The 18,393-nt window shown below is 37.8% G+C and overlaps 1 protein-coding gene and 1 long non-coding RNA gene across 8 annotated transcripts in view; one reads left to right on the top strand and one right to left on the bottom strand.

Annotated features, from left to right (window-relative positions):
- The window catches only part of LOC141365364 (uncharacterized), a 310,045-nt gene that overhangs the window by 122,796 nt on the left and 168,856 nt on the right, over positions 1 to 18,393 (top strand). The gene's annotated exons all lie outside the window — the stretch shown is intronic.
- Positions 1 to 18,393, bottom strand: part of esrrga (estrogen-related receptor gamma a) — a 231,258-nt gene that overhangs the window by 71,055 nt on the left and 141,810 nt on the right. For all 7 annotated transcript variants that reach the window (XM_055172189.2, XM_055172186.2, XM_055172185.2 and 4 more), the window contains one exon: positions 3,722 to 4,137. In XM_055172189.2, coding sequence (XP_055028164.1) covers positions 3,722 to 4,124 — 403 coding nt within the window. In that variant the 5' untranslated portion in view covers positions 4,125 to 4,137. The remainder of the gene's footprint in view (positions 1 to 3,721; positions 4,138 to 18,393) is intronic.

Below are 18,393 nucleotides of genomic sequence, written 5' to 3'. Positions count from 1 at the left end.
CATTTGGATATTAAATAGACTTGATACCTCACACTTGCATCAGTTCCAAAATCTGCTAGAAATCTACAGAATAGCTAATGCATATTTTCAGTTTATCCAAAATACTAAGTGATTTTTTCAGTCCAGAGCAATACATTACAATCATCACGTCCCATAATTGAATCCTGAATATTTGTAAAGAGCAAGAGGGGATGCAGGGTATCGCCGGTTGTGTGTGACGGTGTGGAGCTACCCAGCAAGCAATAGACATCATTTCAAAGACCCGGTTAAGTACCGACCCGATATAGTCCGGCTATGAGTAAGACACTTTTAGCCAAAATTGAATTTAGTTAAAGGAACAGTTTGTAGGATTGTGGCCAAAACTGGTATTGCAATCACAAAACTTGTAGCTAAAACTGGTACTGCAATCACACAACTGGTGGCCAATACACAAAATGACAACATAAACATCAGTTGAGGGCTGCAACTCCACTTTTTAAATTACAATATCCTGGCCAGACCACTGTTGTCAGTAATATATGTCTTTGAAATGAAAATGATTTCTTAATGTCTAGTGACATATCAGGGCCATTTTATGATTAATTGATATACATTTCTTACATACTGTTCCTTTAAATGTTGTTTAAAGCAAAATAACTAATATTCCATCATGTAGGCAAAGTCATCACACTGCAAAAAATTATTTTCAAGAAAACATTTTCTTAGTATTTTTGTCTTGTTTTCAGTAAAAAAATATCTAAAATTCTTAATTTAAGATGCTTTTTCTTGATGAGCAAAACGACCCAAGAAAATAAATCTAGCTTTTAGACCAAAAATATCAAATTTAAACATTGGCGTGGTAGTTTTGCACACGTCTCGTTACGTAAGGTCGTGCTGGTGCATCACACGGATAGTTCAAGACGAGAAGTTGGGGTTTAAAAGTACATATTTTTTATTTTTCTTGCCGAAAATGACGATCGTTTTGCTAGATAAGAACCTTATGCCTCGATTAAGATCGTTTAGAGCCCATTGAAGCTGCCTTGGAAAAACTTTGTTTTCTTAAAAAACGTAACTTCTTCTCGACTGAACAAAGAAAGACATCAACATTTTAAAAGACATGGGGGTGAGTAAATTATTGGGATTTTTTTAAGAAAGTGGATTAATCCTTTAAGTGAATTTGTGCTTTAAACAAGCAAAAAAAAAATAATAATAATAATAATAATCTGCCAGAGTTTAAGAAAACTTCAAGAAATTCAAGAAAATAAAAAAAATTACTCCTTTGGCAGATTTTATTACTTAAATTGTATATTTTTTGTCTATTAGAACAGACATATTTTCTTAGGTCATTGTGTTTTACACTGCAAAAAATGATTTTCAAGAATATTTTTTTGTCTGTTTTATGCACAAAAAACACTTAAATTTGATATATTTTTTGTCTAAAAACTATACTTATTTTCCTGTGTCTTTTTGCTCATCAAGAAAAAGCATCTTAATTTAAGAATTTTTTGATATTTTTACTGAAAACAAGACAAAAATACTAAGAACCAAATACAAGGTGTTTGGTTTCATTAATTGATTATTCATTTTATTTATTTTTGAGCTTTAGCTAGATGTCTATTAAATATTTTTGGCCTAGATGTCTAATCTGTGTCTAGACAGCTATTGGACATTTTTGTTTGCTGGGTAGAAAGCCAAGCAGACAGAAAAAACAGACTTTACCGAGTCTAAACAAAGACCCTGCAGGTCACATTTCACCTAAGAGTGAACTTTAAATCACTGGCGTTCATCTGCCAATCCCCCACACAAACACATAGAGAGGTACGAGTCCGCAATCCCTTGTGTGGAGTAGACAGCCCTCTTGTTAGTGTGATAAATGTATTTACTCAGCATTGTGATTTAGTAGAAGGACAGAATGCAACGATACACCAAAATAGAAGTCTGACGAATAAATTGGCACGCAATAAAGCCACTATAAAGATTTCTTTGGCTGTATTATGAGAAAAACTTGCCAGATTTTAATCAGGATGTTGCACAGCAAAACATTTTAGTTGAAGGGTTTAAAGTGCTTAAAATGCATTGTATACATATCTTTCATCTACTAAACACAAAGGAAAACATTTTGAGGAGTCTTTCTAACCAGGCAGATTTGGGGCACCATTGACTTCCATAGTAGGAAGAAATAATATATGGAAGTAAATGGTGCCCCAGATCTGTTTGGTTATAAACATTGCTCAAAATATCTTCCTTTGTGTTCATCAGAACAAAGAAATTGATACAGGTTAAGGGTGAGGAAAATAATTTCATCCCCTTTAAAATTTGTGCTATAGAACAAACAGACTTTTTGTGCTGAAACACACTCGTGCAATTAACACGGGGTCCGTCTGGGACCTTTACACTGATGAAATATTTCAGAGTTAATCAGACTTTGTAAACACTGATTTGTATTGACTTCTCTTCTGTGAACTGATGTTTCCTCATTAAAAAGCAGATTAGCAGCCCGAGCAGGGGGGCTAAATGCTCAGGACTGCTAATTCAACAGGAAACAGTATTTAAAGTATGCATGTCCATTAAACCGAGCTCCAATATTCATTAGTCAGGTAATCTCCAGAAGCCATTAGGGTCTTCGGATTGGGAGGACTCGGTGTGTGCGGAATGGGGAAGTGCGAGGAGATGCCAGTTGATTCTCATGAGAGCTGAGGGGGTTGAGTGGTCTTAACCGACTGGGAATGTTTAGGTGCCAATCTAATACAATGTAGGTGCTTTCCTCCCAGTAGCTGAATGCCAATGGCCCGAGAGCTGTGTCCAGGTTATCAACACAATGTGTTTTAGCCGACAGAATAGAGTGATGTGATTTGAGTTAGGTGGCAGTCGATTAGTGCAATGTCCATTGTGTATCACTCAAGCGCCCGCCGAGAGGTTTCAAACAAGATATAAAATGTCCCAGGCGCTTTCTTGAACTGCCTATCCTCATACTAATACTACACTTGCCAATAGAGCTCATTATGGCTACACATGACCTTGGACTGACCTTATGCTACAGCATTGCTTGCGTTTATGAATCTTTGGCTTTCTGTGGTTGTGCCCCCCACCTATATTTTGCCACTGCCTGGCTGTGAGTGGCTCAATTGGGAGATGATAGATGCAGGTTGTCAGGTGGCATTGGAGCAGTGCCACCGGAATGCCAGCTGCCAGTGATCTGAGTGGCCGTGGCGCCCGAGCCGCCGCCTCTCCATGCAGCCCGAGCCGAACCACGGTCGTGACACCATTGCACTCTTTTCCACTCCCTACTTAAAAAAAAAACAGCCAGTCTGGAAGTCAATAAATGTCCAGCTGGATGGGTTGTTTTTGGAAACTGCCAAGAGTTTTATTGGCTAATGGGATGAAACATACCAATATGTCAAACTCCCACCTTTAGGCCGAGCTATTTTTCGCTTCCTGTAAATGCATTGCTATTACTCCTAGCTACACCAACTTGCTTTGTTTGCCTCATTGTTAGGGCAAAATGTTAAATGCTCCCTAATTTGTAAGTCGCTTCGGATAAAAGCATCTGCTCAATAAATTAAAGTAAATGGATATTCGATTATCATAAATCGTCCCACTGCTAATCTATTTTAAATAACTAAAAAAGGCCATTACCAATTGTATGTTTAGAGAAATTGCAGTGGATGTATTACACTTTTAGTCCCACTGACAATTTAAATAACCCTAGTTATTTTTTAGCTGAGGGAAAATGAAAGCCAACCTTGAATGGTCCTCTTGAAAAAGGCCTTGCAGGCCTCGCAGGAGGCAACGCCGTAGTGGTAACCGGACGCGATGTCTCCGCACACCAGACACAGGCGTTTGGGCATGGAGTTGAGCATGTACTCGCATTTGATCTGTGAGTCCTCTGTGATGGTGCTGGAACAGTCCTCATAGCGTTTAGCTCCGGCCCCGTTGGGACCCAGAGCACCTGTTGGGCCGTAAAGAGTGGGCGAGTCCAAACCGTTCTGGTGGCCGTTCATGGTGGAGCTGTAGCTACCGCTGGCGTCTGAAGAGCCACCGGGGCTGTGGTGATTTACGCTGTCCGTCAGTGAGGCGGGGCTGGAAGGTTCCGTCTTGATGTAGGAGGGGCAATTCGACTCAATGTGGCGGTCCTTGCTGGACATTCTGCAGAGCAGCCTACAAGGACAAAGAGGGATATAAATGATTTTGTCTGAAAGAGCAAACTTTAACATAACCTATAATTTATAAGCATGCAACCTTAAAATATATTGCATAACAGCGAACTGAAGGTTATTGAGACATAAAACCCTAGCGGCTTCAGAATAGTATCCCTCAGTTTTGCACATGGGTCCATTTCAGCATTCAGGAGAACAGAGGAATCAGCAGCTAAAAAAAGCTCCGGATTGTGAATTCAGAAATGCGTTTTTTAGCATGTTAATGATTTCTCTGAGAGGCAACATAAGAGGAGAGGCATATGAGAGCCGGTGTGCCACCGTCCCTTGGGTCTCACTAAAGTGTCTGAGTGCTTGTATATCTACATGGCTGTAAGGAGGAAAGCTAACACTGCCGTTCTAGTATAGTGTGCAGGCAATTGAACCTGAAAGAAATGTGGTATAACCGACTCAGTTATGTCGTAATAGCTACAGATGTTATCATAATGTTTTCAGACACTAAAACCAAAAAAGCCTATATTCAGCTTCGCCACTACTTTTTAATAGGGTTCAATGCTTTCCTAGAATTTGTGTTTAAGTACATATTATGACCTGTTATTGCCCCCTAAGAAGAATCGCTTGGTTGTTTTAATTTTTGTAAATCTGCTAAATGCTTACATTGTGATTTTTTGCCGCTTTCAAATAAATTTAAATCATTTTAATACTATTTTATTTTTTAAAATTATTTTAAATTTATTGACACTCGACAAAATAAGTTAAGAAATTTCAGAAAGTTGAAAAGTGTAAAAAGTCGTTCAATACATACGCCAAATTCAAAGTTTTATGTGAATATGACACTCCGGTCCTTCCTGTTTACTTTATACAGCGCATCTTTTCAGGTCGTTTTATGTATTGGTTTCTCATTTTTTTTCTCCGTTTTTTTTAAACCATTGTTCCTTGGGTTTGGGGTTAAAACAACTTTTTTTACATTAAATGACATCTTAACTCATACCCCAATTCTAACTCCAAGGGATCATGGTTCAAAAATATGCAAAACATGGAAAAACCTAAAGGCGGGGTGCACATTTTTTGAGAAACGCTATGGAAAAGGGAGTCGTCCCGAGTACCAAAACACACTTGTAGCCAATCATCAGTAAGGGGCGTGTCTACTAACCGACATCGTTGCCTGGGACATTTACAGTATGTGTGGGGCGGGTCTTTAAAAAGAAGGTCCAGAATCTATTTGGGTAGGGGTGTGTTTGTTTAGGTGATTTCAAATGTCTACATTGGCTTTCAGAAATAGTGCACCCCGCCTTTAAATGACTTCTTAAAGCAAATCCCAAATTTTACCCCAAACCCAAGCGAAAATGGTTTAAAAAAAGGAAAAAGAGAAACATATCATATGCACCCAAAATTAGAATTTGGCGTATGTATTGCACGACCTTCACACTGAGTGCTATTTATACGCATTTCAAGTGTAGGACCTGTCATGTTATTGCCCCTTAAGACGAATCGCTGGATTGTTTTCATTTTTAATCATTTTGTAAATCTGCTTACACTGTCATTTTTGCCGCCTTTTAATTTTTAAGTAAAGCCAAATAATTTCAATACTATTAATTTTTTTTTAAATGTTTTTACATTACTGCAACTCGACAAAAAAAGTTACGAAATTCAGAAAGTTCATCAACTCACCCAGCCCATTCTCATGAAATGTGAATAAATAGCACGCAGTGTGAAAAATCGTGCAATACATACGCCAAATTTCAAATTTGTGTGCATATGATCCACCAGTCCTTCCTGTTTACTTAATACAGCACATCTTTCGTGTCATTTTATGTATTTTATTTTTCTTTTTTTCTGTTTTTTAAACCATTGTTCCTTGGATTTGGAACAACATTTTGTTACATTAAATGGCATCTTAACCCATACCCCAATTCTAACTCCAACTTCAAGCGACCATGGTTTAAAAATAGGCAAAACATGGAAAAACCTCTATATTATATGACATCCTAAAGCAAATCCCAAATCTAACCCCAAACCCAAGCAACAATATGGTTTAAAAAACCTCTCTCTTAAAAAAGAGAAACCAATACATAAAACGACATGAAAAGATGCGCTTTATTAAGTGAAAGGGAAGGACTGGCGAATGCACACAAAATTAGAATTTGGCGTATATATTGCACGAGTTTCACACTGCGTGCTATATTTATACGCATTTTAAGTGTAGGACCTGTCATGTTATTGCCCCTTAAGACGAATCGCTGGGTTGTTTTAATTTTTATTAATTTTGTAAATCTGCTTACACTGTAGTTTTTGCCGCCTTTTAATTTTTAAGTAAAACCAAATAATTTCAATACTATTTAATTTTTTTAAATAGAATTCCGCATTTTGTGTGCATATTATACACCAGTCCTTCCCGTTCACTTAATACTGTGCATCTTTCGTGCCATTTATGTATTGGTTTCAAATTTTTTTCTGTTTTTTAAACCATTGTTGGGTTTGGGGTTGGAACAACTTTTTGCTACATTAAATGACATCTTAACCCATACCCCAATTCTAACTCCAACTTCAAGTGACCATGGTTCACAAATAGACAAAACACGGAAAAACCTATAGATTAAAGGCGGGGTGCACGATATTTGAGAAACACTTGTAGTCAATCAGCAGTAAGGGGTGTGTCCACTAACCGACATTGTTGCCTGGGACGTCTACAGTATGTGTGGGGCGGGTCTATCAAAAGAAGCTACAGATTCTATTGGGGTTGGGGCGTGTTTGTTTAGGTGATTTCAAATGTCAACATTGGCTTTCAGAGATCGTGCACCCCGCCTTTAAATGACATCCTAAAGCAAATCCCAAATCTTCCCCAAACCCAAGCGAAAATGGTTTAAAAAACAGGAAAAAAGAGAAACCAATACATAAACGACATGAAAAGATGCGCTGTATTAAGTGAACGGGAAGGACTGGCGTATCATATGCACAAATAATTACAATTTTGGCGTAGGTATTGCTCGACTTTTCACACTGCGTGCTATTTATATGCATTTCATGATGAATGGGTTGACTCATAACTCATAAAGCATGTTTTTTTACAGTTTAATCGTAAATTTAATGTCAATTTGACACACAGCATACTGTCTAATTTGTTTCAAATACTTTGTTGTCCAGTTAAATGTAAGTATTTAATGCACCAAAGCATAAAAAACCCATACATGGGATATTTTGTTCTCTTTCTGTGTCATCAGGCATTTATTTTAGACCCTGCCTAGAATTAAACCAAAGCTTAGATCTACCAACACTTCAAAAAAGGTTCACTGCAGACTTCCATAAATATACCTTGTCGTTTCCCTGCATCACCAAAATTGTCCATCTTTACAAAAAAGTGCTAAAAGCCATTCCTTGAGATTGTGAATCAAGAGGTGGGAAGCGGTGATCAAATGCATCATGACAGACGAGCGTCCGCGGGGCAGAAGGGAGAGGGACAGTGCGCCGAGCCCAGTGCCATCACTCACTTTCCAGTCAATATCAACTTGTTCTACATGACTCTAATCAGTGCGGAGGCGCAAAGCAGTTCCATCATCCTAGCCCATGGCCAGCACCGTACACACACTCGCACACGCTCGCACGCATCGACGGACAGGAAAACAGGCAGAAGCGCGCAAACGTCCGGTATCAATCCGGTAACGCAAACAGACACCCACGCAGCCGAAAGCAGAGACACTTCAAAGCTAAACAAAAGAGCAGGCCGAACACCCCGCCCCACTTCGCTCAATACCACCAACCCATTTAGTTCAAAGCTCTTCCAGTCTCCCTACCCCCACACATACACAGCCCTGGGAGAGTGGCCTATTAATGAGAGCTGTAATTAATAGATATCTCTTCTCTGTCTTACAGGAGGCTTCAAGGCCTGCAAGAGTGGATTAACTATTTCCCCTGTCAACAATCGTGAAGACCCGGAGCTGGGCCCTGCAGGGCGTAGAGGGGGTGGAGGTCGGCACTTCAGTAGAGCGCCGCCAATTAACTCTTCCTGAATATCTACATTCAGCACAATGCGATTGTGTTTGTTTCTCTAAAATCCTCGAAGGTTTTGGGGGGTTGTGATTTCAAACAACCGCACAGACCATGCTGATGCGTTAAAAATGAGAAACAATGTGGTTATACACAAAGCGGTCGAAAATCACATTGGATTTATATTGACATATCGGACGGTCGGAGATGAAGGGGGACAAATAAAATGGCCAGTCTGAGGGACCACACAAAGGTCTTTTTAATTAAGGAAGCCCGTTTCTAAATGAGGGCTCTAAAATCCGGTCAGCTTGTAAAAGGTGACTTCTTCTGAGGCCCATAAAGCAAGGGAATGAGAAAGAGAGAGATTTAAAGAGAGAGTTTTAAAGAAACCAGACCACCTTATAATTCGAAGGGATTCTGGAAAAAAATGATAAGAAAAAATATCTGCAAAAAATGCATTTTTTGATATATGCGTCATATGGATTTATTTTAGTACTTTTAAAATTCAAGTGTATAACTTTTGTGACTGAGAAAATGTTTTTTTGCAATTCTGTTAAGCGGGCAGATTTCACCGTCAAATATTGAATTACTATAATATAAAATAAAATATATTATTGCACTTGTAAATTACCAGTTCAAATGAAACAAAATGCAGAATTGAAAGTTTTAGCCATTAATGCACCCTTGGTGTAAAATTGGCTGAGTCAAGCACCTGTTACCTTGAATTGCAATCGATTATGAAAAAGCTCCTATTACACTTCTACTGATGCATCGCCGATACGAACACACATTCACGTGCACGCTCACCGGCAGGTGTCTTGTGTGCTGAGGGGGACGACAGTATTCTGGAACATTCTAGTAATGTCAAGGATGCATGTTGTGTATTTATACACAGTGTAAAGCCGGTTAAAATCTGTGAAAACACAAGCACTTGAGGCTGTTTATACCCAACAGTATAAGGATGTTTATATAACATATTCTCTCATTCTATTTAGGGTAAAGGAGACAAACTGGTTTTGTATGTGACGGCTGAGAAACCAAGAGCAACAGAGTCAAAAAAATAACAAAAGAGGACGGGCCCAGCATTGTAGGGGTCCCCCATTCTTTACAGCGCGCTCTTAAGATTCTCAACAGGAGACACCCTGCTCTATAACTTTGACTGAAAGTTATTAGTGTTCCCTTTCTCTCCTGCTCTTTGAAATTCTATGACTCTATTAATCCGAACCTGCAATATTCACAACCATCCATAAATTCAATTGTCAGATGGTGGATTTTTATTCCGGGCCACACTTGAATCCAAAATTAGAGGCAGTAAAATTCACATTAGCTTTAAGAAAAATGGAATTCTAAAGCCTATATTTTAGAAGAAAAGAAAGCCCTTTCTGACAGAGAACAGACTATTTGAGAGGTAATGATTTTATCTGTTTTTACCACTGCCTGGCGCCGAGCTTCAATCCCACAGTGGGTCATTAACAAAAGAAGTTCTTATGCAGAAGAGCTGTGAATTTAGTTTAAGCTTATGAATGGAAATAATAATTGTCAAGTGAAAGGGTATAAAAAGGCAGGTGATATTCTGCCAAGAGACAAGATAAAAAATACTGCCGATAAGACATAATCGGTTGTTCTTTATTGTTAGGGACATAACAGTTATTCTACATTATAAATAGTACTTCAATTTCTCATAAATTTTACCTTAAGGTTTTATCATGACAAAGTTGAAATTAGTGTGTAATGTCATCGAGACAAAATAAAAGGAAGAAACTGGAAAATAGCAAACACCTTTATCAGCCTCTGTGGATCAGCAATATGAGGGGGATTAGAAAATGAAATGCATTATTTGCATAAAATGTTAGATTCAGATGAATTAAAAAATATATAAAAATGGTCATTTTAACCCTGGTAATCTGTTTTAAGGACTTTCCATGACCTGGGAATAGTGTAGTCATATACATTCATAATGTAAATGCAATTCTGTACAGTTTTTTTTTCATTTTTAAGCTTCTTTCTTTGATCCTCAATAATTATCAATAATAGTTGAAAAAAGCATAAAAATTGGTGTGAAATACCACTAAAAACTTATAATCATAGGGGAACCATTTTTATGTTGCAACATGATCTCATGGAAATCCGTGTTATAGAAAATTTGATCAATTTATCCGTGTCCATGTCACGGAATTTAGCTTTTTTCCGTGCCGGGAGCACGGATGCCTTTTCCGTGTCACTCCCACGGATTTCTCATGTCATTTTATGTATTGTTTTCTCGTTGTTTTTTTCTTATTTTTAAATAATTGTCGCTTGGGGAAAAAAATCTGTAAAGTTATTAAACAATGACTCCATAGTACTAATTTTTCAATTAACACTGACAATAAGTTAATAATTCAATAATTTAATATATATATATATTTTTGTTCTATTTGCGTTTTAAAGTTATTTATAATAAGTGAAATGAAGTTTACTGTTTAGTGCACTGATTTTGAATAATAAAGTTTATAATTAAATTGCCAAACACACTGCCTCCATTACATATATTTGTCACTTCATTATATGTGTTTGATCACCACGTTTAAATGTGGTGCAAAAAACGTGTTTATGTATATACAGTATATTCTGTTTATGTATGTACTATATTCTATGTACAAGTCAAAAGTTTGGACACACTTCCGATTTGTGTCCAAACTTTTGACTGGTACTGTATATAGAATACATTACTGTAGTAGAATATACTGTAGTATATGTGTACTGTCCTACAGTATAATATACACATAAAGATATTGGCCGATATATCGATATATGTCTTTTTATTCCCTAATAATAATTCCCTAATTTGCCCCGGAAAAAAAACATATTGGTTAGGCTATAGTACAAAGAAGGAAAGGGTATTTCTGATCTTATGCGAACATCAAATATTTAAACCTTCCATTTGCTTGCTTTTTATTGAAAGTTAAAAGTCTGAAGGGATCTCCGAGCAGAGAGATTATTGTTTTCTGTTTGTTTTTCTCTAGCTGTCTGTGCTCTCTTATTTTATGTGCTGAGGCAAAGCGTCACAAATCAGCAGGAAAACAATTTCGGAAAACACAGCCACTTGGCAATGACAAGCTGTCATTAGAATGTTTGATCCAGTGCTCTGACAACTATAGAGGTAAACATATAATCACTGCATTAACCAGAGTTGTCTCTCTCTCTCTCTCTCTCTCTCTCATTCGCGACAGTAAAGTGTTAGTGTGTCTGATCCTGGATAGCTAGAGGGTGTACAGTTAGCTACACACCAAAAGATAATTTTGTTCTGAATTTGGGCCCCCTTACGACAATCCTAGGTAAAGTCCGATCGTCTTTGTGATTGAAGCGATTATCTTATTAGATTTTCCTGTGGTGTGCGGTGTGTTAAGAGCATCTGAATCTGCTCGAAAGCACAAAAAAAGGCTGGCGGGGAATGAGTTAAGTGCTGGAATAAAATCAAACAACAGGACCAATGGACCACTATTTACATGGCGGTATACATACACTGTACCTAGATAGATAGGTTGAAAAAATGTTTTAGACATTTTGAAATTATATTTTTTAATTATCATATTAGGGTCTAAAAGTCTTCTTTGCTACACTCTAAAAAACAAACGGTGCTTTATAGCACCAAAACAGTTGCTTTGGATCGTAACGATAGAAGAACCATTTTTAGTGCCATATAGCACCGGTGAAGAACCAGTGAAGCACCAGTGAAGCACCTGTGTAGAACCATATAGTGCTATGTAGAACCATATGTGGTGCTATATGGCCCCTATATGGTTCTACACTGGTGCTTCACTGGTGCTTCACTGGTTCTTCACCGGTGCTATATGGCACTAAAATGGTTCTTCTATCGTTACGATCCAAAGCAATTGTTTTGGTGCTATATAGCACCGTTTGGTTTTTTAGAGTGTATTTAAATGTTTTTTAGAGTTCAAAAAAAGTGCAATAATATAATGCATCATCATTTTTTGCATGCAAGCTGAAGTGCATGCTCTCATTAAAGCAAAAGGGCCATAGCAAAAACAAAGAACTGCTAAAATTAAACCTTTCACTGAATTTGTTATGCTAAACGTAATATTTCAATGAAAGAGATGTATTAAATATAAAAAACAAATTTCACTACGGTTCTCAAACTTTTTAAACAATTTCATTCATATAATAATGACATTATAATTGGACTAAAATTAGTAAATTAACCTTTAAATGATGCTTAAATTATGACCGTTTACATTTGTTTCACTTCTAGATGGAATGAAAAGGAGTTTACCCAAAAATAAAAATTCTGTCATCATTTTCTCATCCTCATGTTGCCGTAAACCTGCATGAATTTATTTTTTCTGATGAACACAAAAAAGTAGTAAAACAAATATTATGGAAGTATTGTGATAAATGATGAAGAAGATATTTTGATAAATGATGGTAAGCACACAGTTGACAGCACACATTGAATTCCATCATATTGGTTTTTCCTATAGGGAAGTCAATGATTACAATCAGCTGTGTGCTTCCCATAATTTATCAAAATATCATCTTTTGTGTTCATCAGAAAAAAGAAGGGTTTAGAAAAACATAATTTTTTCAGAATTTTCACTTTTTTGGGTGACCTATCCCTTTAATAGCACACTAACTTCAAATAATTTACTATGTTATAAAACAAGAGCAGAACTGTTTTTCTATCTTTATAAAGAGGAGATCCTGATTACATTTGATCCAGCATGAGAAATACGGACATGTGGAACAGGTTGCTTTTCCGGCTGTATGGGCAGATCAATTGTTATAACATTACTGGGTTGGAAAGTAGTAATTCACTTCACTGTCGATGGACGCCTGCAAAATAACACCTCTGATTACATGCAATCAATGTGATAATGGCAAAAACACATTTGTACAATGGAGCGAGCTGCCGTAAAAATGCCAGCGGCGGGCCAGTGGAGATGAGGCTAACGCTCGTCTGTGTAATAAATACCATGGGAAGGCCAGTGGCCCTTAGCGAAGTGCATAGGACACTATTTTAAAGGCAAAGAGATAAGAATGCATATGGATTTTCCATACAGTAGATTTTGGTTATCTCATAATTCTCTCTGCCAATGTATATGTATGGGGAAAAAAGGATCAATTTAAATATTTGAATAACATGTTTGGTTGTTTTTTATCTTTATAGCTCTATTTATAGCTGTTCTGCAGTTCACATCTGTGCATACTGACGACAGTGTGGGGTTTAGATGTCCAAACCCGATAAGAGTCATGTCTGTGTGTGTGTGTGTTTAAGTGTGTGTGTGTGTGTGTGTGTGTGTTTGAGTCTGGCACACTCATAGATGAAAATCTTGATGATTTAGGTCATTTTTCTGTATGGGCAGATAAGTATTCTGCTTTATCAGGTAAGACATTCCAATACAGACAGACACAGTGACGTATTGTAAAAAAAAAAATCGAAAAACAAAATCTAAATTTTTTGCCAAAAATGAAGAAGAGGCCAAAACTGAGTTTGAAAATACAGAGTGGGATGTGGAAATTCGATGTGATGATTATTTTGAGAGTCAAGTTGTTATGGGTAGGAGCAAGTGACTTCTTTTTTGGCAGTGATAGGGCGCTGAAAACTGGCTAGAGCAAATAAGCGTTTGGCATTTTTCAATAAGCAATACCCCTAAAATGAGTGCTTTACTCCTGTCTGAGCGCAACGTTCATCTTTTCACCTGCTACGGGACACGAGGGGAGATAAGAGAGGATGAGCCGAGGTCTCAATGAAATGAAATTGCACGTAAATATAATAAAAAATAACAGGAGAAAAAAAAGCGGAGATTAAAAACACATTCTATTAAACAGATGGTAAAAGAGGATTTTATTCCAGGAAATATGACAGGCGTGTAAAAAGGTGCTGAGAATGAAAAAAGAGGGAAGGAGAGAGGGAGAGAAAAATGCTGGTTGTTTTTTGGCGAGTGAACCGGCGAAAGCCGCGTCTTTAACCAGATCAGATTCTTGAAATTGGCTGTCAAGGCGGGATTGTCCTGAGTTATAGCTGTCTATCACCACCGCTCATACGGAGATGCGCCGAGCCGCTGTCGCCTTCCCCTGCTGCAAAGCATCTTAAATTTTCAACACCACCATCTGTTACAAAATCTAATTCACATTCCGCCCATAATCGGGTTTATTTCTGTAATACCCGTCCTGCCACTCTCCCTCTACACGGAGCCCAGACCCCAACCCTGAGCTAAACATCGGCCATGTCCGCCCCCCTGTCTCTACCTTATAGGCACATTTTCATTAGGGGGAAAGAGTGGTCAAAAAGTCAAATCAATGCTCTCTATCATTGATAGGATGACAAATTCCCTATTTTTATAATAATAACAATAATAATAATAATAATAATAATAATAGTATTCTATATAGTTACATAATTATGTTGGCTTTGAAAAAGCCAACATACTGTTATTGCTATTAAACTTATTATTATTATTATGTTGGCTTGACAAAGCCAACATACTGTTCTTCGATCTAAGCTTATTATTATTATTCTTCTGGTCCACACTTTTTCGAACTGTAACTCCTCCTAGAGCTTTCAAGCTACACCCACAAAACTTTACAAAACTTTTAAGACTGGTACGTAGATTTATGCTATGACTTTTCTAACTGATGGGACCTACCGAATTCCTAAACGGGGCGCTCAAACACCCCAAAATTTCCATTGACTTAACATTACGACCAACTTTGACGGGTCATAGCTGCGAACAAGAAATTTGTAGAAACTTGTGGGTTATCACAGTTGAAGAGGCTGGTAGGCTGTGTAAGAACATACATCACATTGGGGTGTAAGCTGTACCCCTGGGGTGTAAGAGGCACCCAAATTTCCCCATTGACTTATAATGGGGCAGGAAACATGCCCATATAAGGGAATAAAAGCGTCCCAGATGGAATATCTTCATTTTAGAGTGTCGTAGAGACATGGGGGTGGGCTCATTTTACTCAGGCATCCAATCAGTCTCTCAAGATCGTCCCATAGCTATTAAGCCACGCCCATAGCAACCATTTTTGGGCACCCTAGCAACTTATTCCATAGACTGCCATTATAAATTGCGCAGATGGATATCTTTGCAGCACAGTGTCGCAGAGACATGGGGGTGGGCTCATTTTACTCAGGCATCCAATCAGTCTCTGAGGATTCTTATCGAGGTATTAAGCCACGCCCCTAGCAACCAAATATGAGCACCCTAGCAACATAATAAACAAAGCCTTATATCTCTGGATCCGAACATCATAGAGGCATGGGGGTTGGGTCTTTTGGTCATGTTAGCCTTATGCTAGCTTCATGCTAAGTCATACTAGCTTCATGCTAGTTTCATGCTAGCTTTATGCTAATTTCATAATAAATCTTGCTAACTTCATGCTTATTCATGTTAGCATCATGCTAGCTTCATGCTAATTCATGTTAGCATCATGCTAGCTTCATGCTAATTCATGTTAGTATCATGCTAGCTTCATGCTAATTTATGTTAGCATCATGCTAGCTTGATGCTAATTCATGTTAGCATCATGCTAGCTTCATGCTAATTCATGTTAGCATCATGCTAGCTTCATGCTAATTCATGTTAGCATCATGCTAGCTTCATGCTAATTCATGTTAGCATCATTCTAGCTTCATGCTAATTCATGTTAGCATCATTCTAACTTCATGCTAATTCATGTTAGCATCATGCTAGCTTCATGCTAATTCATGTTAGCATCATGCTAGCTTCATGCTAATTCATGTTAGCATCATGCTAGCTTCATGCTAATTCATGTTAGCATCATTCTAGCTTCATGCTAATTCATGTTAGCATCATTCTAACTTCATGCTAATTCATGTTAGCATCATGCTAGCTTCATGGTAATTCATGTTAGCATCATGCTAGCTTCATGCTAATTCATGTTAGCATCATGCTAGCTTCATGCTAATTCATGTTAGCATCATGCTAGCTTCATGCTAATTCATGTTAGCATCATGCTAGCTTCATGCTTATTCATGTTAGCATCATGCTAGCTTCATGCTAATTCATGTTAGCATCACGCTAGCTTCATGCTAACTTCATGCTAATTCATGTTAGCATCATGTTAGCGTCATGCTAATTAATGTTAGCATCATGCTAGCTTCATGCTAACTTCATGTTAATTCATGTTAACATCATGCTAACTTCATGCTAATTCATGTTAGCATCGTGCTAGCTTTATGCTAATTCATATTAGCGTCATGCTAGCTTCATGCTAATTCATGTTAGCATCATGCTAACTTCATACTAATTCATGTTACCATCATGCTAGCCTCATGCTAATTCATGTTAGCATCATGCTAGCTTCGTGCTAATTCATGTTAACATCATGCTAGCTTCATGCTAATTCATGTTAACATCATGCTAGCTTCATGCTAATTCATGTTAGCATCATGCTAGCTTCATTCTAATTCATGTTAACATCATGCTAGCTTCATGCTAATTCATGTTAGCATCATGCTAGCTTCATTCTAACTTCATGCTAATTCATGTTAGCATCATGCTAACTTCATGCTAATTCATGTTAACATCATGCTAGCTTCATGCTAATTCATGTTAGCATCATGCTAGCTTCATGCTAATTCATGTTAGCATCATGCTAGCTTCATGCTAATTTATGTTAGCATCATGCTAGCTTCATGCTAACTTCATTCTAATTCATGTTAGCATCATGCTAACTTCATGCTAATTAATGTTAACATCATGTTAGCTTCATGCTAATTCATGTTAACATCATGTTAGCTTCATGCTAATTCATGTTAATTCATGTTAGCATCATGCTTACTTCATGCTAATTCATGTTAGCATCATGCTAGCTTCATGCTAATTCATGTTAGCATCATGCTGGCTTCATGCTATTTCATGTTAGCATCATGCTAGCTTCATGCTATTTCATGTAAGCATCATGCTAGCTTCATGCTAATCATGTGAGCTTCATGCTTGCTTCAGGCTAATCATGCTAGCTTCATGATAAATCAGGCTAGCTATATACTTAAACATACTAACAGCCAGATAGCCTACTAAACTAAACATCTGTCAAACCGTTTTAAACGTACAGGCTACGCTTTGTCAAGCCAACATAAAGTTTGTCAACAAACTTTTCTATCTAGTTATTATTATTCTTTTTCTGAGACCAAAATTACGAACAGTAACTCGTCCTAGAGCTTTCAAGCTACATGCACCAAATTTTCGACGGACCTTCAGACTGGTCTGACGGAGTGTGCTATATCTTTTCTAACTGATGGGACCTTCCGAATTCCTAAACGGGGGGCTCGAACACCCCTAAATTTCCATTGACTTAACATTGAGACAAACTTTGACGGGTCATAGCTGTGAGTGAGTAACTTGTAGAAACTTGTGGCTTACCACATTTAAGGAGGCTGACAGGCTCTGTAAGAACATACATCACAATGGGGTGTAAGCTGTACCCCTGGGGTGTAAGAGGCCCCCAAAATTTCCCATTGACTTATAATGGGGCAGGAAACATGCCCATATAAGGGAATGAAAGCGTCCCAGATGGAATATCTTTACTTTAGAGTGTCGTAGAGACATGGGGGTGGGCTCATCTTACTCAGTCATCCAATCAGTCTCTTAGGATCGCCCCAGAGCTATTAAGCCACGCCCCTAGCAACAATTTTGGGTACCCTAGCAACATCTCCTATAGACTACCATTATAAAAAGCCCAGATGGATATCTTTGCACCAGAGTGTCATAGAGACATAGGGGTGGGCTCATTTTACTCAGGCATCCAATCAGTCTTAATAGGATTCTTATTGAGGTGTTAAGCCACGCCCCTAGCAACCAAATATGAGCACCCTAGCAACATAATAAACAAAGCCTTATATCTTTGGATCTGAACATTATAGAGACATGGGGGTTGGGTCTTTGGGTCATGTAAGCTTCATGCTAGCTCCATGCTAAGTCATACTAGCTTCATGCTAGTTTCATGCTAGCTTTATGCTAATTTCATAATATAACTTGCTAACTTCATGCTAAATCATGCTAGCTTCATGTTAAATCTTGTTAGCTTCACACTAAATAGTGCTAGCTTCATGCTAATCATGCTAGCATCATGCTAATCATGCTAACTTCACGTTAAATCATGTTAGCTTCACGCTAATCATGCTAACCTCATGTTTACTTCATGCTAATCATGCTAGCATCATGCTAGCTTCATGCTAATCACGCTAGCTTCATGCTAGCTTCATGCTAATCATGCTAGCTTCATGCTAATCATGCTAGCTTCATGTTAG

This window comes from Misgurnus anguillicaudatus, chromosome 7 (genome assembly GCF_027580225.2).
Source record: "Misgurnus anguillicaudatus chromosome 7, ASM2758022v2, whole genome shotgun sequence".
In the NCBI taxonomy this organism is placed as follows: Eukaryota; Metazoa; Chordata; class Actinopteri; order Cypriniformes; family Cobitidae; genus Misgurnus; species Misgurnus anguillicaudatus.
The sequence above is the reverse complement of the archived record's forward strand: the minus strand, read 5'-3'. Positions and strand labels throughout refer to the sequence as shown.